At 40.3% G+C, this 17,321-nt stretch overlaps 1 protein-coding gene and 1 long non-coding RNA gene across 12 annotated transcripts in view; one reads left to right on the forward strand and one right to left on the reverse strand.

Moving 5' to 3' along the window:
* The window catches only part of AOPEP (aminopeptidase O (putative)), a 179,921-nt gene extending 165,089 nt beyond the window's left edge, over positions 1–14,832 (reverse strand). For 3 of the 11 annotated variants that reach the window (XM_080972543.1, XM_080972536.1, XM_080972535.1), the window contains exons 1-4: positions 12,933–13,892; positions 10,502–10,630; positions 8,408–9,388; positions 1,143–1,309 (exon numbers count right to left, since the gene is read on the reverse strand). In XM_080972543.1, coding sequence (XP_080828669.1) covers positions 1,143–1,309; positions 8,408–9,216 — 976 coding nt within the window. In that variant the 5' untranslated portion in view covers positions 9,217–9,388; positions 10,502–10,630; positions 12,933–13,892. Of the gene's footprint in view, positions 1–1,142; positions 1,310–8,407; positions 9,389–10,501; positions 10,631–12,932; positions 13,894–14,417; positions 14,522–14,682 lie in introns of those variants that run through there. The other 8 variants (XM_080972537.1, XM_080972539.1, XM_080972542.1 and 5 more) reach the window with 8 other exon arrangements.
* A 300-nt stretch (positions 14,833–15,132) lies between these two features.
* On the forward strand, positions 15,133–16,964 carry LOC308458447. The gene is made up of 2 exons (XR_013977423.1): positions 15,133–16,107; positions 16,178–16,964. It is a non-coding gene; the product is annotated as an uncharacterized lncRNA (long non-coding RNA).
* The last annotated feature ends 357 nt before the right edge of the window (positions 16,965–17,321 follow it).

The raw sequence follows: 17,321 nt of genomic DNA on the forward strand, positions 1-17,321 counted from the left end.
ATTTTAAACAAAACTTTACATGTAAATAACTGGTGGAAGATTCCAATCTGTTCACAAGCTATGCAGAAATATATTATTTGAAGCAACATTATTTCTACATTTGGAACAATAGTGCTATATGTGAAAATAGCATTCTAAGTATATTATTGCAATTTAAATTGTTTTAGGATTGATCATAATATATTTTACATCACTTATTCTCATCGAAAACACATTAAAATAGATTTGATTTAATTTAGCGGTTCTTGTATATGTTTCCCCGCCACTTATCATCCCCTTCAATTAATGATATTGCTGACTTTGGTTTAAGTTTGGATTGTTGCTCCCTGCACTCAGAATAATGTTGAAAAATGTTTTTTTTAAAAAATCCACTAAAATATTATATTAATCTGACACTGAAATTAGCACTGATTTGCATAGAACTTTTTTTTACCAAATTATTAGCAAAATAATGTCAGAATTGGTTAAACTGCTAAAATATGTAGCATTTCATAAACATGATTTCAGTTAAAGAAATCATTCACATACATTTTCACCATATATCTTAAAGAGTATGAGGAAGGTTCTAAGATTCCAGTTATAAATACCTATATGAGGAAAATGTCCAAAATGAACTTAGTGGGATTTACTTCTGAGTAACATGCATATAATCAGGATAAGAACAGTTAAGCACATAGGCTAGATCTAGACATGTCAGAGAAGTGATTCAGTTAAATGTGTTGTAAAGTCATACAGGGAAATCCAATAGGGAAAGATGGGATTCCACAGCGCCATCTGGTGTCACAGTGTTATATCGCATATAAAACGCATATACAGTGGTACCTCAGGTTAAGTACTTAATTTGTTCCGGAGGTCCGTTCTTAACCTGAAACTGTTCTTAACCTGAAGCACCACTTTAGCTAATGGGGCCTCCTGCTGCTGCCGCGCCGCCGGAGCACGATTTCTGTTCTCATCCTGAAGCAAAGTTCTTAACCTGAGGTAATATTTCTGGGTGAGCGGAGTCTGTAACCTGAAGCGTATGTAACCCGAGGTACCACTGTAGTTAAAGGACTACTGTATGTGGCAGAAGCTCTGTTCTGATATAAAACACTTATTAAATGTCATTTTGTAGCATACATTCAGATGGCAAATACATGCTGTACCTTCTTCAGATTCTGTTGGTTCCGCTACATTTTCACCACTCATTAAAACAACAAAGCATGCATCTGCTCGGACTGTAGCTTGCCATGTTGACATGGCAACAGGCGGTTCTTGGCATGGAAAAAGGGCCCTGTTGTTTATTGGAGACCCCGCTGTATAAACACATGGCCTATAGGGAAGAAAAAAAATAAGAGTGAAGTAATGTACACCATAACTGCAGAAAACGAGTTCCCGGTAGGAATGGAAATTAAAAGTATCAATACCCACAGTGCATCTCATCTCCTTCTGTCCTCAGAAGAAAGAATAAAAACACTGGATGTTTTTTTAATGCATCTTTAAATGCAATTTAAATAATGTCTGGGTTGCTGTTTCATTTCTTGGCAACCATAAGGCAGGACAGAAACACAAGACATATTTGCTACAAAAGAAGAACACTTTTTCACTACTTAGAATCATGTCATAGTACGGAAATATCCACGAACTGATCAAATATCAGATATATATGATCAAATGTCACTGATATTATGGAAATATTCATAAATTGATCAAATATTTTATAACAAGAAAATGCCGGCCATTAAGGCAGGTTTGACTGGCTGTGTGAAAGGATGGTCTGGCTGCTGTAGTGCAATTCTCCAGCGTGGGAGCACAATGACTATCAGGGCAGTCCTCACACAGTGACACTGCAGCTTCCTGCAGAATCCCTGTCACTGAGGGTCAGGTCACCCAGTATTAGTGAGGGAAGGCAGGCTGGGTCCTCAATGGTTTCCCAAGTCCTGCGCTATGCTTTCCCCACACTAGTGAATGGCAGCCACTCACATATGTAGAAAATAGACAAAGGTTGTACTCAAGGAGTTGTTTGGAATGGGGGCTAACCCTGTCCATTTCATGGTCTGAACTGGGGTAGGTTTTGCCATCTTTCTATCAGCATAGGTCCACCTATATGGCACTAGTCTGGATTCAGAATTTTCATTAGCATGCCAGTCTGGATTAAACGAAGCGTGGTTGACTAACAGACCAGACACAGGATTCGGTTTTTGTACACATGACAGCTAGAATGTTGTTAATTCTCTGAAATGAGTAGTTTACAATCTAATTAATTTATTCTGGTCACACTTCTTTACAGAGATACAGAAAGTCTATTCAAATTTTCAAACTTTCACGTATTAAGTACAAATTTTAAATGAAATAGTTAGGAAGCTGCATGGCCCAGTGACCTTTTATTTCTGTCTTCTCAAGACTTTTACTGCAGTAGCCCAGCAGGGCCCACTCTTTTATCATGATATTCACTGAAGGGAGAGGAAGCACAGCCAGACCACCTGTTACCTGACGCATGCTGTTATCCTTCCACACAGAGAGACTTTAACGCTAGAGCTAAAAATATTCATAAGAATGCCTTTATGGAACTGACTGCCACTCTTCTCTTTTTTAAATCCTCACAAACTCTAGTGGGAAACGTCCACCTATTCACCAGGCTACACTACATTAGGCAGTGATTTAATGAACTGTTAATTCATGGAACAGAAATATTAGACTTGTTAAGTCACTTGTTAACTAAAAGGTCTCCAAGCAACCTACCTTTAAAAACATAAATATACAGCATCTTGTTTCAAAATCATATAAAACATTAACATTTTCAAACATCACCTACAATTCATTACACTCACACCTCATAACAGCCATAAGAAGCTTTGGCAGTGCACTAACAGTAGGCCAAAATCATCCCAGTCCATCAGAAGTCTGTGAAAAAAGCTAAGTATTTACCTGGCACTGAAAATACGTCAACAAAGGCATTAGACCTCACTGGGTAGGACATTCCATAGGTAGGAGACAACAACTGAAAAGGCCCTCTCCCTTATTATCACCCTCAGAAGAGGAATCCAGAGAAGGACCTCAGAGTGCCTGGGTAAGTTACCCAATAACATGTTTAGACAGATCCATGGTTGTCATGGTGACCATGAAGTCCCAAACAGCCCCTCTGTGTGATGGTTGACATTAACAGTCTTAGGACCTCTTAATGCAATGTCAGAGATCATATGTGTCAGCTCAGGTAGGGAGACGGTTGGGCAGTAGAGTGGGCAGTACAGCAACAGTATCCCCAATCTGTCTCATTAGCCTAACACAAAGTACAAACACTCCAGAAAAACCAAAAAGATGGAAAACAAACTGAAGCTCAATCCAGATAAAACTGAGGCACTGTTAGAGGGTGGTTCCCTAGACCGAATGGATGGGAGGTTGCCTGCTCTTGATGGGGTTACAATTCCTCTGAAGGAGCAGGTACGTAGCTTGGGAGTACTCTTCACTCATCTGGTGTCGCTTGAGGCGCAGGTGGCCTCAGTAGCATGGAGTGCCTTCCATCAGCTTCAGCTTGTGGCCAAGCTGTGCCCCTATCTGGACATGGATAGCCTAACGCTCCAGTGACCTCAAGGTTTGATTACTGCAACACATTATATGTAGGGCTGCCTCTGAAGACGGTTTGGAAGCTTCAGCTGGTGCAGAACTCAGCAGAACTGGGGAAGACGGTTTGAACATATTACACCGAACCTGGCCCAACTGCACTGGCTGCCAATTAGTTTCCAGGCCCAATTCAAAGTGCTGGTTTTGACCTAAAAATCCTTAAATGGCTCAGGACCTCAAGGATAGCCTCTGCCCATACAAACAGTCCCAAACTCTGCATTCATCATCTGAGGCCCTTCTTCATGTGCCTCCTCCATGTGAGGTCCAGAGGGTGGCAACGCAAGCACGGGCCTTTTCTGCAGTGGCTCCCCATTTGTGGAATGCTCTCCCCACGGAGGTTCACCTGGTACCTTCATTTTATATATGTAGGTGCCAGTCAAAAATGTTACTCTCCAACCAAGTCTTTGGCTGATTAATATTCTACAGCCTTTTAAATGTGTTTCTGGGAAGGGTGGTTATTGGGGTTTTTTCCGTTTTAGCTATTTACTTGTGTTTTTACCTTGTTTTTACTCTGTGAACTGCCCTGAGATCTTGTGATGAAGGGCAGTATATAAATTTAATAAAAAATAATAACAGTCACATCAGCCCAGAAATTTATCTCCCCCACCCCACTTAGAAGTATTGGCCTCAAGACCAGTGGTTGCAAATCAATTGGGGTTGGTCTTTCAAGGAGTATCCTGCAACTCTCCTCTCCTTGTACGGAGAGCAGAAGTAAATGCAGTCCAGGAGCAGATGAACAAAAACAAAACAAAACAAAAACCCTGCTTTGCACATTTGCTGCCAGTGCTGGGGGTCCCAAAAAACCATACAGTCAAACAACTTACCAATTTTACCAGTGATGTAGGGCAGAAAACTTTCCAGTGCTTTATTTTTCTGCTAATACCTATTCATTAGCGATTATGAATGGATGCCAACCGCAAATGCCATATTAAGCAAGCTTGGCAGTTTCATTGCTTTTAACTTTTACTAAACATATGTAAAATAAACATGATGGATTAAATCACCCTCAGAAAAGGTTCCAATGCCAAACTGAAAATTTTCCCATGAAAATTAACTTATGCAGATTACCCTAATTCAGTTTTTTTCCTGGAAAACCCACATCAATGAGCTTTACTCCAGCAGACTTCACCCTATTATTCTACCAGAGTCAAAAAGTGTTATGATATAACTTTATGATTTTGCTATGTACAATGCTACTTCTGTATCTTCCTAGATCGCCCTCACAAATCCACATTAAAAGAGCCCCTATTGGTATGCAAGTTTTCTATGTGCATGTATTTTCATTTAATGGAAGTTCATTCAGTCATGTGAGCTTCTTCCAGAAATATGAAGTGGTAGAACTCAAAGGCAACTTTACAATGCAAAGGAAAACCAGCCTAGTCTTATTTTAAAACAACACTTCAGGGACCACATATTAATACATTCCCACACAGTACAACATTAATTTCTAGTTTGGCAGACCCTCTGTGCTAGAAAATCCTTAAAGTGGCTCCAGATATACAAACTTTTGAAACATCCCCAGGTCCTAATGGAAAAATTCCATGGAGTGTGTACACAGCCTTAGTTTGGAATATAGTCATCCAAATGTAAAATTATGAATTAATTAATTATTAATTGTTATTGATGCTTTAAAAATAATTTACCATGTTGTTGCCTTTATGGTTGTTGGTTTTAATTTAAACCACTTTTCAGCCACAATGCCTCCCAAAACAACAAAAATGCATATGACTGATACTTTAGTGGTACCTAAGTGGGAGCTTTATTGTAAAAGCAATAGGAGACATCCAATATCACATAAATGGATTTGTGTGCCTTTGCCACAGGACTTTGGGCCAGATTCAACTAAGCTGCACTAGTCCTAGTAGCATAATGGGACTCCCCCACTTTCTTCCCTGTATGCTCCCCACCATCCCCAAATCTGCTTGGGAAGCTCAGGAAAAACTACAGAGCAGGGTACAGCAGGCAGCAGAAGAGAGGAAATTCTTATGTCAGGCAGTCAAAAAATTGTTTCGCTGACAGAATGATCTCCTTAGTGTGAAGTTGAATTTCACCCTGTGTCTTCCTCTCCTCCTCACTGCAGCTCTCCATGCACCCCCAAAATCCTCTCTGAAAGATTTGAGGACCCTTTAGAATGGGCTTTGAAGATGCATTGAGAGCTGCTGAGGAGAGAAGAAAAAATCCAATGCATATGTATAAATTCACTGGGCAACTGGGCAAGAATCATTGGATGTGACTTAAAAACAACCTATGTTGAAAGCATTACTGTAAAAAGTTTCACTCTCACTCAACAGCAACTCACCTTAACAGGCAAGGGACTCACATCACTATTTACAAAAAGTAAATAGTGTGTCTGCGACACACAGACACACACACACAAAGAGAGAGAGAGACTTCATTATTAGCTGTAGCAACTCATAATCGGTAAGGGAGGATGTAAAAGTAGTGGGGCAGAATACACCATTTCTTACTCCAGCAACAGGAGTATAAGAATGGAACAAAGTAGTGCTTGTCTCCTCCATACATCCAAGCTTGAGGTGCTTGGCAGTTCATACAGGGACAAAGTGGTTGACCCCCACTGACATGGAAGGAACCAGGAAGAAGGCAATGAAAATATAGTTACAGTGTGCAGATAGGTGATTACAGCCACATGTGTAAGTTTCACTCTGAGCTTTATAGGCAAAATACAGATTTGAGGACGGTTTATTTCACTGTGTAAGGTAAAGGTACCCCTGCCCGTACGGGCCAGTCGTGTCCAACTCTGGGGTTGCGCGCCCATCTCGCTTAAGAGGCCGGGGGCCAGCGCTGTCCGAAGACACTTCCGGGTCACGTGGCCAGCGTGACAAGCTGCATCTGGTGAGCCAGCACAGCACACGGAAACGCCGTTTACCTTCCCGCTAGTAAGTGGTCCCTATTTATCTACTTGCACCTGGGGGTGCTTTCGAACTGCTAGGTTGGCAGGCGCTGGGACCGAGCAACGGGAGCGCACCCCGCCGTGGGGATTCGAACTGCCGACCTGATGATCGGCAAGTCCTAGGCGCTGAGGTTTTACCCACAGCACCACCCGCATCCCTTATTTCACTGTGTACTGTGGGATAATTCAGAGAACTAATACAAGCACAGTCTAGGAGAAAGGAAGCTTTTCTCTCTTGTTATTGCAGAAACACTACTGGCCAATATTAGCATAGGATTTTTTAATAAAAAGCAAGCAAGTCATAACAGAGGTCTGTAACAATCTGCTCCACTTAGAATTCCAGGACAACCCCAGCTTGCCACAAAGTATATGTGGGTAGTACTGAGCACATCTCGGAAGAGATAAATGCTTCCTAGCATAGCACTTATCAGTAAATGAAGTTACCACTATAGTATGCTCATTTACATGTTACAGTGGTACCTTGGGTTAAGAACTTAATTCGTTCTGGAGGTCCGTTCTTAACCTGAAACAGTTCTTAACCGGAGGTACCACTTTAGCTAATGGGGCCTCCCGCTGCCGCCACCACGCAATTTCTGTTCTCATCCTGAAGCAAAGTTCTTAACCCAAGGTACTATTTCTGGGTTAACGGAGTCTGTAACCTGAAGTGTCTGTAACCTAAGGTACCACTGTATAGTCAAACTAGACATTGGGACTCATGAGTTATCTCTCCATGGGTTTTCAAAATGGCAAGGGCAACCACAGGGAAGCAATTTGGATCATGGCTGAAGAAAGGGGCATTAACTCATTTTCTTATACAAATTTTCCAAGCTAAATTGCCCCATCCTTTTCTGAAGTTGCTGCTTGTCCATGGGACAAAACATACAGGTGCTTATATGTTTTGTCCCAGGGCAAATAGCAGGTTCAGGAGAATAGGAATTAGGAAAATGGCCCCAGGAGAGGGAGATTAAGCTTGCCCTTCCCCCAGTGCTTATCCTACATGCATGTATCCTTTTAAAAATATGGTCATAGATTTCCCTCGGGCTTGCCCAGTTGCACTCTTAATAAAGGATTTTTTTCTACATAAACAAACATTTATTTAATAGCCCAGGTGTCAAGGGATGAAAAAATACACAAATAAAAGGCTTGTCTCTTGTAATCTACATTAGATTGACAAAACAGCCAAGAGCCCAAAAGCTGCCATTAGATAAGGTGAGCCAAATGACAACAGAGAAGTAGACAAGGTGTGTGGTCCAGGAAAATGATATACTACATATATTTAAGCTGTTTAAGTTCTTAAATATTTCAGATTTTTACAGCTTTAGGCTTTTAGTACTACTAAATAATATATTATATTATTAATGTTAATATTACATATTATATTGTTTATATATGCATAGAAAGATAAAATTGCTGTTTGGCTTCTGCTAAGCCATGTTCAGATTCAAATTAAAATAAGTTGGTTTTTTCACGTTAAAGAAATTTACAAAGCTACCACATCCAGAACATTTTAACTTACTATTAACAAAACATATTTTGCCTTCACTACAAAAGGATTTGTTATATGAACTCTTAACTCTAGGTAATTGAAAAAATATATAGTAAAATATATAGTAAAGTGAAAATGCTTTACAGAATATGTTTCTCTCCAATACCTTTTATCCAAAATGCACCAAGCAATTGTTCCCTGGTTTAAATATTTAGACTTAAAGAAATGCATTCACTTGTTCCAGACTTAAAAGTGATATAATCCTGCTACACTTTCATGAGCACTGAACTCTGCCTGCTTTGCTACCAATCTGTCTGAATTCAGCCTCAAAAGGAGATTGTTATTTATAATTCAACTCTGCCCCATCAGGCACAGAACACAAGTATAGCAGAACACCAAAAACTGTTGCATACCTGTCACATTGGTCTGTAGTCCAGCTCAGTGATTTTCCTTCTGGCTTTGTTTTGTAATATATCCTTATGGCACGAGGGAAGTCTTTCGGCAGCTGGACACCTGCTTTCCTGATCTCCAAGCTCCAAGTGCCAGTAACAAACAGAAGCTCTCCACAAGCAGGTGCCTGGCTGCACAGTCTGTAAAACTGAAGCTGCTCCTTCCAATGATCTGCAGGTAATGTCACAAGTTCATGCACAATCTGATTTCTAAGATCCCTTGGATCCTTGGAAGCATCCATTAACTTGGCAGAGCTGGTAAATTTCTCAATGCCTGGAACTACAGCAACATCTACCTCTTCGACCTTTAACACAGATAAATCACAGCAGTCCAGGACCAGCAAAAAATCTTCACTCCCATGAATCTCAATGTCACAGCAGTTCTTTGAACTAGAAATCCCAGAAGCCAGTTCCTTGTTGCCATGACTACCGTTTTTATCAGAAGTATCATTTTCACCTTTACCACAGACAGCAAAATCATTACATCCACTTTTAGTTGAGCAAGCACTTGCATTTGGCACAGGAACGTAGCAGGCTTCAGGTGCCTGAATACAGCAGGTTCCATCTGACTGAGAATGACAAGCTTCTTCCACCTGTTCACTGTCTCCTTTTCTGCAACTGCTGTCAGTGTCAAAGAACAGAACTATAGTGCCATCAATTACATGGCTTTTTAAGTCCACATCCAGATCCAACACATAATGCCTTACCAGCATGTGGCTAGTATTTGCCATTAAGGGCAAATCATCTTTGGTAATGTCAAGCTCCATCTTCATATGCCAGACTTCTATACAGCCACAGTCACTTCTCTTTTGTAATCCTTGTTTTTTCTTAAATTATCTTCCCAATTGCCAGTATGCTACGTTTTCCAGTTTTCACAAACAGCTATTACATCAAATAATGTGTTCTTTATATGACGAATGGAACCATAACAACTTGTATTTTACCCTGTGAAGAAGAAAGCAATCAACTGTCAGGTGTCAATTTAAACAAGAGCTATAAAAATGGAACCAGCCCACACTGAAGGTTATTGCTAAATAATAAATATTTAAAGAATAGATATTAAATTTTGCTATTCATGTGATATATACCAACCATGCAATCTGCAGAAGAATGAGTTCAGTGAAGAAAATTAAAAGGAAAAATCATCTGCATAAAAAACGGGGAACAAAAAGTGAAAGAGAGTGCAATATCATGTCAATTGAATATAAGAAGCCTCAACAATATAGCAGCACTAACATGATCTTATTGCTACAAACCTACAGAAAAGTTGAAAGTATTATTGCTTTTCCGTTTTCAAGAAGTGAAATGTATCATGTCTAATTTCTCATCTCAGAATGGCATTGCTTATTATTGTGCTATGAATCTAAGTAACAAGCATGACTGAAAGCTAAATGGCCTCACGTGTCTCATACCTCAAGAGAGCAATAATTTAATACATACAATGTAACTCCAGGGATTAATGTACTTTTCACATTAGGGCTGCACTCATATCAGCACTTCTGGTAAATTACAAGAAAGTCAGTCAATTTACAAGTAGTGCATTATAAATATTCTTTTGAGATTGCTCATGGAGATTTTTCAACTTCATACTTAAATACTCCAGGTATATAATTACATCTTAATAGCTAAAAAATCCATTAACATTCTGAATCAGAGACTTCTCACAGCAAACAAAAGACTACCATTCATATTCAAATACCTTCACACTGAAGAAAACATAAAATAAAATTCACCAACACCAGTTGTGATAGAAAGCAGTTTTTCATGATTGTACAAAACATGTATTTATTACTCTTCACACAGTAAATTAAAAATTGCACACCATTACTGAGCTTGTTGTTTTTTCATTATCTTCTAATCAATACAGTACTGCATTCTTTTTTTCTATTTTCTAAGGTAGTATGAAAGAACAATATAGTTGTTTTAATAAGGCATAAACTAACACACACATCATAAATACTCAAGTTTGAAAGTCTTGGTGACAGTCTTCCAAGGCAAGGACATAGTGCATGAACAGTGTTTCCCATCCACAATTAGATCAGTTTTCTTTGCTATTACCTTCTTCTATGTAAATATGGATGATACAAAACCAGACCCATTTAGAGTTAAAATAACGATACTACTCATTCCATGAAAACAAATCCACTGGCTGTTGATTATCAGACAACATGATTTTGTTAAATGGATCTAAAAACAAAGAAAGGAATTGCTGTCAGTATATCCCCATGCCTTTATTCTTTGATTCACAATATTTTAAAGCAGCTATGGCATCTGTTCATGTTTTGTCATTATACCAGACTCTAATGTAATGATTAGAGGCATTAACCAAATTCAGAAGCACAAGAAAACTGTATTCTCTAGCAAGCTGGTTTTACAAAGCACAGGGCACTTAGTACAGTATACAAATCAATAAGATGGTTTTAGACATTGCTACATGCTGTTTATTACTCTAATTAAGATAATTAGAAATGTTTATACAGTTATGAGCAGCAAAAAGCACGCTCTCATATTACTAGGTACATATTTGTTTTTCTGCCCTGAACATGATATCTACGCATTAGAAATGGTACTTCTCATGACTATAACTATTACATATGTGTACCTATGTGAACAGCAAATAGCTAATCTGAATGTAGAAAAGAAATAAGAGAAGCAGACAGGACAAGGGAAGCAAATTGATAGTTAAAACGGACAATATAGGAGCAGAGTTATAAAAAAGGGAAAAACTGACTTTGGAACTTGTTTAAGCACAGGGAAACCAAAAATTGAGGTGAAATTCTTGAGAAATGCAAAAGGGTGGCTCTATGTAATTAATTTACAGTTCAGCACTGAAAAATGAGCACCCATGGATTTGTTTTCAATCACTTTTGGCAAGCAGAAATTGAAACCAGCTTACAAATATACAAAACGATAAACAAAATTAAAGTATGTTTAACCCAAACATTACAACTGGGTTAGATATGAAACCATGAATTGAGACCTTGGAAAATGTTCTGTAAGGATGCATGCTACACTTTAGATTTCATAGTCACATAGTAAGGTTGTTTGTTACATTATACTGTTGCTTATTTCCAATTTATAACAACTATGTCCTAGTTATGCCACAGACAGCCAAGTTACTATGTTGATATTGTTTGTTGCCCTGTTGATGCTATCTGGCATTAGACAGAATGGAACTGCTTCTCGGGCCATATGGGATTGTGCATGTATGAATCCCAACCATAGGTCCCAACCATATTTTAGTATTCGTATAATGTTCTACGTATCCTTGTCAATAACAATGTATTGTATATTGTCTCCATATCATACCCAGAAGGGATATAACCTTCCTATTGCTGAGCACTCAAATTATTACTGTTGGTAATTTAAAACTCTATTTAAAACACTTTCAAAGCACATGGTCATTGGAACTTTTTATAAAAAGCAATAAATCCTTGCTGGTATAAGAGAAAAATAGATAAAGAGATTTGATAGGTAGAGTTTATATAAATAATGCACCAAAATAAAACATCATTTCAAAAAGGACAAAGCCTAAATACTAAAATTTTACAGGAACCCATTCAAAATTATAGGCAATGATGTAGTAAGAAAAGTATTTATTGTGTAAAAAAAAACCTTTTGTTTTGGGCAAAGTTACCAGTATTCAGTGTGCTAGTCCTGAGCACTACCAAGATGGTGACTCGTACACAAGATTACTACCAGGTTCTGGTGGGTCATAACTGTCCCATTTGAGAATGTGTGAGTTAAGAAATATGAATGTAGTATAGACTGGAATAGTGTTATAAAGTATCACAAGTATAACAAGTTGACAGGTAACAAAGCATAAAGAACAAGAGAAAAGGTGTGGAAAGTGAAGATAGAGAAGGTAGAGACAAAGACACTGTATAAGAAATACACTCTATAGTCAATACCTATACAATCATCTTGAGTACATGTGAGGCTGCTGCTGGTAGCACTGTTAATATGCATGGGCCACCTTCAGGTAGATGTGGTATATGCAGCCACCAAATCTCACTCACTGGTATCATTTCTCAAGTCACTACTTATTAAGAAATCTCACAACACAATTACCAAGATTGTGTGCTGACACAGTTTTTTCTGAACCAACTCTAAGATGCATACTCAAGAGCTTGGTTTGCACATCATGCTATACCAACATTTTGTCTGTTCTTGGTTATAGCTTGTGGTTAGCCTGAAGGGAACTTAACCATGAGCCCAGGTTCAGATGACATGCTAAGTCAAACCTTGGCTTAGCTCAGTGTGCTGTGGCACCAAAAAGGATCAGAGAGTAGCAAAGCGGCTTTGTGAGAACACTCACATTTGTGCCATGCCATAGTTTGGCTTTGAGTGATGGATAGAAACCAGGCAAGTTCCTTCAGAAGTAAGTCCTACTGAGTTCAATAGGATTTACTCATAGGCAAGAGGTTACAGGTTTGCAGCCTTAAAACTGATTAGATATCAATTATTCATTTCCATATTTTTACCGCACCTTTCCATTCCAATGGAGGGCTTCAAGCTTCTTAGATCATGCAGAAGAAAATCCATAAAATCACAACAAAGCAAAGCACTAAAGCACTTAACATCCCATTAACCACGTCTGTTGAACTCACTGTCATTAAAAGAGAATTTCCCACATGCTCAATGCATTTTTGTGTATACTAATTTAAACGATGCCAGCAATACTATATACACAAGAACACAGATGAATAATCATCCTGATATCTCCACAATCAAAAGACTTGAAACAGTGATAAAATAATTCATAATTTGCCCTCATATTTTCAATGCACACTCATGGGTGAAAAGGTGGGGGTTTTCCCCAACAAGCATTAGAAATTTCATGTATACGGCAGGGGGGATAAAAAGGGACGGGTGCTTTGTACACACTGAAAAGACGTGACATGTTTAACTGTACGACAGGGTGGGGTACTGGCACAATGCTATGCATGTTTACTCAGAAGGCCCTTCCCTGAACCTTACCCCTAGGTCAGGCATGTCGAACAGGTAGATTGTGAACTACCAGTAGATCACTGGACATCTGCAGTAGATCACTGGTAGATCATTGGCTCCCCCCAAAGAAGCTGAACAACTGGGGCTCCCCTAAAAAAAAGCTCAACATTTTACCTCCTCCCTGGAAAAACTCAACAACTTTGACCTGAACCCCCAAAAAGGGGGTAGATCACTGCCAGTTCTTAACCCTGTGAGTAGTTTGCAGTTTCTTGGGAGTTGGCCACCCCTGCCCTAGGTCATGCGCCTACACTATGGTTGTATTCTTAGGCCAGGGCCGGATTTAGGTTTGATGAGGCCCTAAGCTACTGAAGATAATGGGGCCCTTTATATGTCCAGCTGTCCTTTGTCAACAACAAATTGTCGCTATTTTTTGTGTTGAATATATGTTATCTGGTAATTTATGGACCTAATAAAGCCATTTGCGCGCGCGCGCACACACACACACACACAAATATATATATATATATATATATATATATATATATATATTATCAAAGTAATTGTTGAACTGAAATACAATTAAGAAGAAGTATATGGGGGGGGCAAGAGAGTGGGACCCTAAGCTATAGCTTGTTTAGCTTATACCGTACGTAAATCCAGCACTGTCTTAGGCTGCAGTCCCAAAGCCACTTGGTGCTACAACAAGGCAATTGTGGGACCCTTGTGGCCCTCTACGCTGTGGGACCACGACTCTCTTCATCCCTTGACCACCGGGCTGGGCTGACGAAAGTTGGGAGCCCAACAACATTTCGAAGAAGCACGTACAAGGGTCGCCCCCCCGTTGATGTCCTGGGCGGTATTAGAACCGTGGGAAGCTGTGCGTGTATTTCCAGATAAGGGAGGAAGCCGTGAGGAAACGGCAGCCTCGCGAAAGCGCCCGAGGAGCCACACGGCAAAAAGGGAGCGAGTCGCCGCCGCCGCCGCCGCCGCCTGCCTCACAAAGCGAGCCGGAAAGTCGCCTCACCCGAGGCCACCCGGCTCGAGCGGCTCCCCTCAGGGCTCTGGAGAGACGAGGCGGGAACGCAGTCCGAACTGGCGGATTCGGGAGGGGGGAAGTCGCGGCTGGAGCGAGGGGGGTGGTGGTGGCGGCAGCAACTACCTCCCCGCCCGACCCCGCTAGTTTCTCCGCCTTTCCTTCCCCCCCCCCGCTCCCCCGCCGAAAGTGGTACAGGCCATCGCCCCGCGCCCCTCAGAGGGGAGCAACGGACGAGCGCGTGCCTGTTGTTTACCTGACGCACCGCCGAGTTCTCTGTTTGTTTTTCCCACCCCGGCTGCGACGGCGAGAGGCGGCGCCCGATGACGTCATCGGCGCGGGCCCGGCTGGCTGAGGAGCGGCTCCGGGGCCCCGGGCTCACCTCTTGCCTGTTTCGCGGGAGTAGGCCCGCCCGCCGCCCGCCCGCCGGTCCCGGCACCACAAGGCGGTCCTTATTCCGTCCGGGGAGCTTTGCTTACGGTCCAGCTGTGGTGCAGGAGTCTCGCCTCGCAGGGGAGTCCAAAAATGTGCTGATCCCTTTATTATGCACACACATGACCTAAAAATGCCCGTTTACTTGGGATCAGCGCAACTGCAATACTATGGAAGTATAGGTCCTGATTGTATAGGTCCCAGCTGGTAAAAAAGATAGGCTGAAAAATATAACACAACACGATGGCCAATAACAATGGCACTAAACACTACAGTGTTACCTCAGGTTACATACACTTCGGGTTACATACGCTTCAGGTTACAGACTCCGCTAACCCAGAAATAGTGCTTCAGGTTAAGAACCTTGCTTCAGGATGAGAACAGAAATTGTGCTGCGGCAGCGCAGCGGCAGCAGGAGGCACCATTAGCTAAAGTGGTGCTTCAGGTTAAGAACAGTTTCAGGTTAAGAACGGACCTCCGGAACGAATTAAGTACTTAATCCAAGGTACCACTGTATTTATAAACTAATACAAATGATCAGAAATTACAACCAAAGTCTCTAAATCTTTTCACCAGTTGCAGTAGAAAAATTCAAAAGTTTGATATATACATAATGTGTCACCAAATATTGCCGGTCTTGATCAATTCCTCATCAGCCAGTCTTGTAAGAATTAATATGAGAAGGCTGCAGTTCAATTTCTTAACAAGCCAATCTTACATGTACGGTAAGCAAATATAAACGCTGTAGAATATATTCTCTGGATCAGTGCTCATATGATACTGTAGTCACTGATTGTATAGGTCCCAGCTGGTAAAAAAGATAGAGCTTTAGCAAGCTCAGGCTGAAAGTCAGCCTTTAGCTTTTGGTTACACATACAATCTTTCAGATAAGTGTTACTGTTCAGATCACCAGCGTCAAATAGAAACCACATGAAAAATTATCTTCCATTCCTTGCTTTTCTGGCGCTGTTTGTATGCTTTATATAGACATTAATGCTTCCTCCTCAGAATACAAGCCTTTAGTATTAAAAACAACTACTGTTTGCACAATTGCACCTATGCCACTGTAAATCTCAGTAGATTGATCCAAAGGAAATTGCGAAGAAAACGAGAATCGGGCTCATGGCGTTTCTTCTCTTGTCTTCCTCCTTGCAGTTGTATGGAAATAATGGACATGCCTGTATACTAATGTTAACAGATCTGCAAAAAGAGTATGTTAAAATACAGTTTTCATCATGCAAAGATCAGGGTGGGTAATGCTTTCTGCCTAAGAATGTTTTATATAGTTCTTTTCATCAGCCTCCCTTTTCATTTCACAGTTGGGGCATATACACATAGGGTAAAGCAATTTCAGCGCCTGAAAATAGAATATGTCTTTAACCAGCAGGGTGGAACTTCTCAGCAAACATCAGAAACGGATCTGAATTTATACTTTAAATATTCATAGCTTAACAGAGAGGAAAGGCAACAGTGACCGTTAATGCAACAGTGCTTATGTGTGTCTCTAAGAAGAAAATAACATGAACCTAAAACTGCAATTGCAATGATCAAAATTAGCATGCTTCAGATATTTCAAATAAACAGAGCATTGCTTTTATTTCCATTAAAAAGGGGGCACTTGGATTTGAACCAGGGACCTCTTGATCTGCAGTCAAATGCTCTACCACTGAGCTATACCCCCTGCTCCTTCAGTTCTGCTCTGTAAAGCTAACTCATTTTCCCTGCATCAGAACTGCAGTGTTCATATTATTGCCTGACATTTACAGAAAGTACACTATGATTCATTTGCATCACTTTAAAATTAATTGTTTCACCTACATTTCTCTAAATGCTTCAGTGATTTATGGAGTAGGGTAGACTAAAAATACAAACTACTCGATTTTACATCATTGGGAAAGAATGATGGGCTGTCCTGGCAGTGAAGTCCCCACCTACTAACCTCCTGATATTTCATCAGCCAACATACACACAAGTTTGTCTTTGATAATATAGTAGACAGGAACTTCCTTTTTTCCCCTTTTTCCTTTTTTTTTTAATGACAGCTGAGATTCTCAGGCAGCTGAATTCAGTAACCAATACAACAACAAATAAAAGTGCAAAATGTTGTACAGTAGTGTGGTAGCCTGTTTCTGTTCAGGGTTCTAGCCAGCCATGCCCTCTTCCAGGATTCTCAGCACACAAACAGGAAGAGGGGGATGGAGAAGGCAAGGAGTATGTCAGCCTAAGGCTTATATATGTAATATTTATAAAGGTATTTATTTACCGACATCTCATAAAATGTGAGGGCAGTGTACAATAATGTGTACATAATGAATCACTGATACAGTGCAGAATAATAATTAAAATGATTAAAACAATATTAGCACTTATGAAAACAGCCATATTTAACATTCCTTATTCATGGTTTGACATGATGTCTGAACTAAGCCATAATATACAAAATCTACACATGAATAGGTTTAC

This window comes from Podarcis pityusensis (genome assembly GCF_964106645.2).
Source record: "Podarcis pityusensis genome assembly, chromosome: 11".
In the NCBI taxonomy this organism is placed as follows: domain Eukaryota; kingdom Metazoa; phylum Chordata; class Lepidosauria; order Squamata; family Lacertidae; genus Podarcis; species Podarcis pityusensis.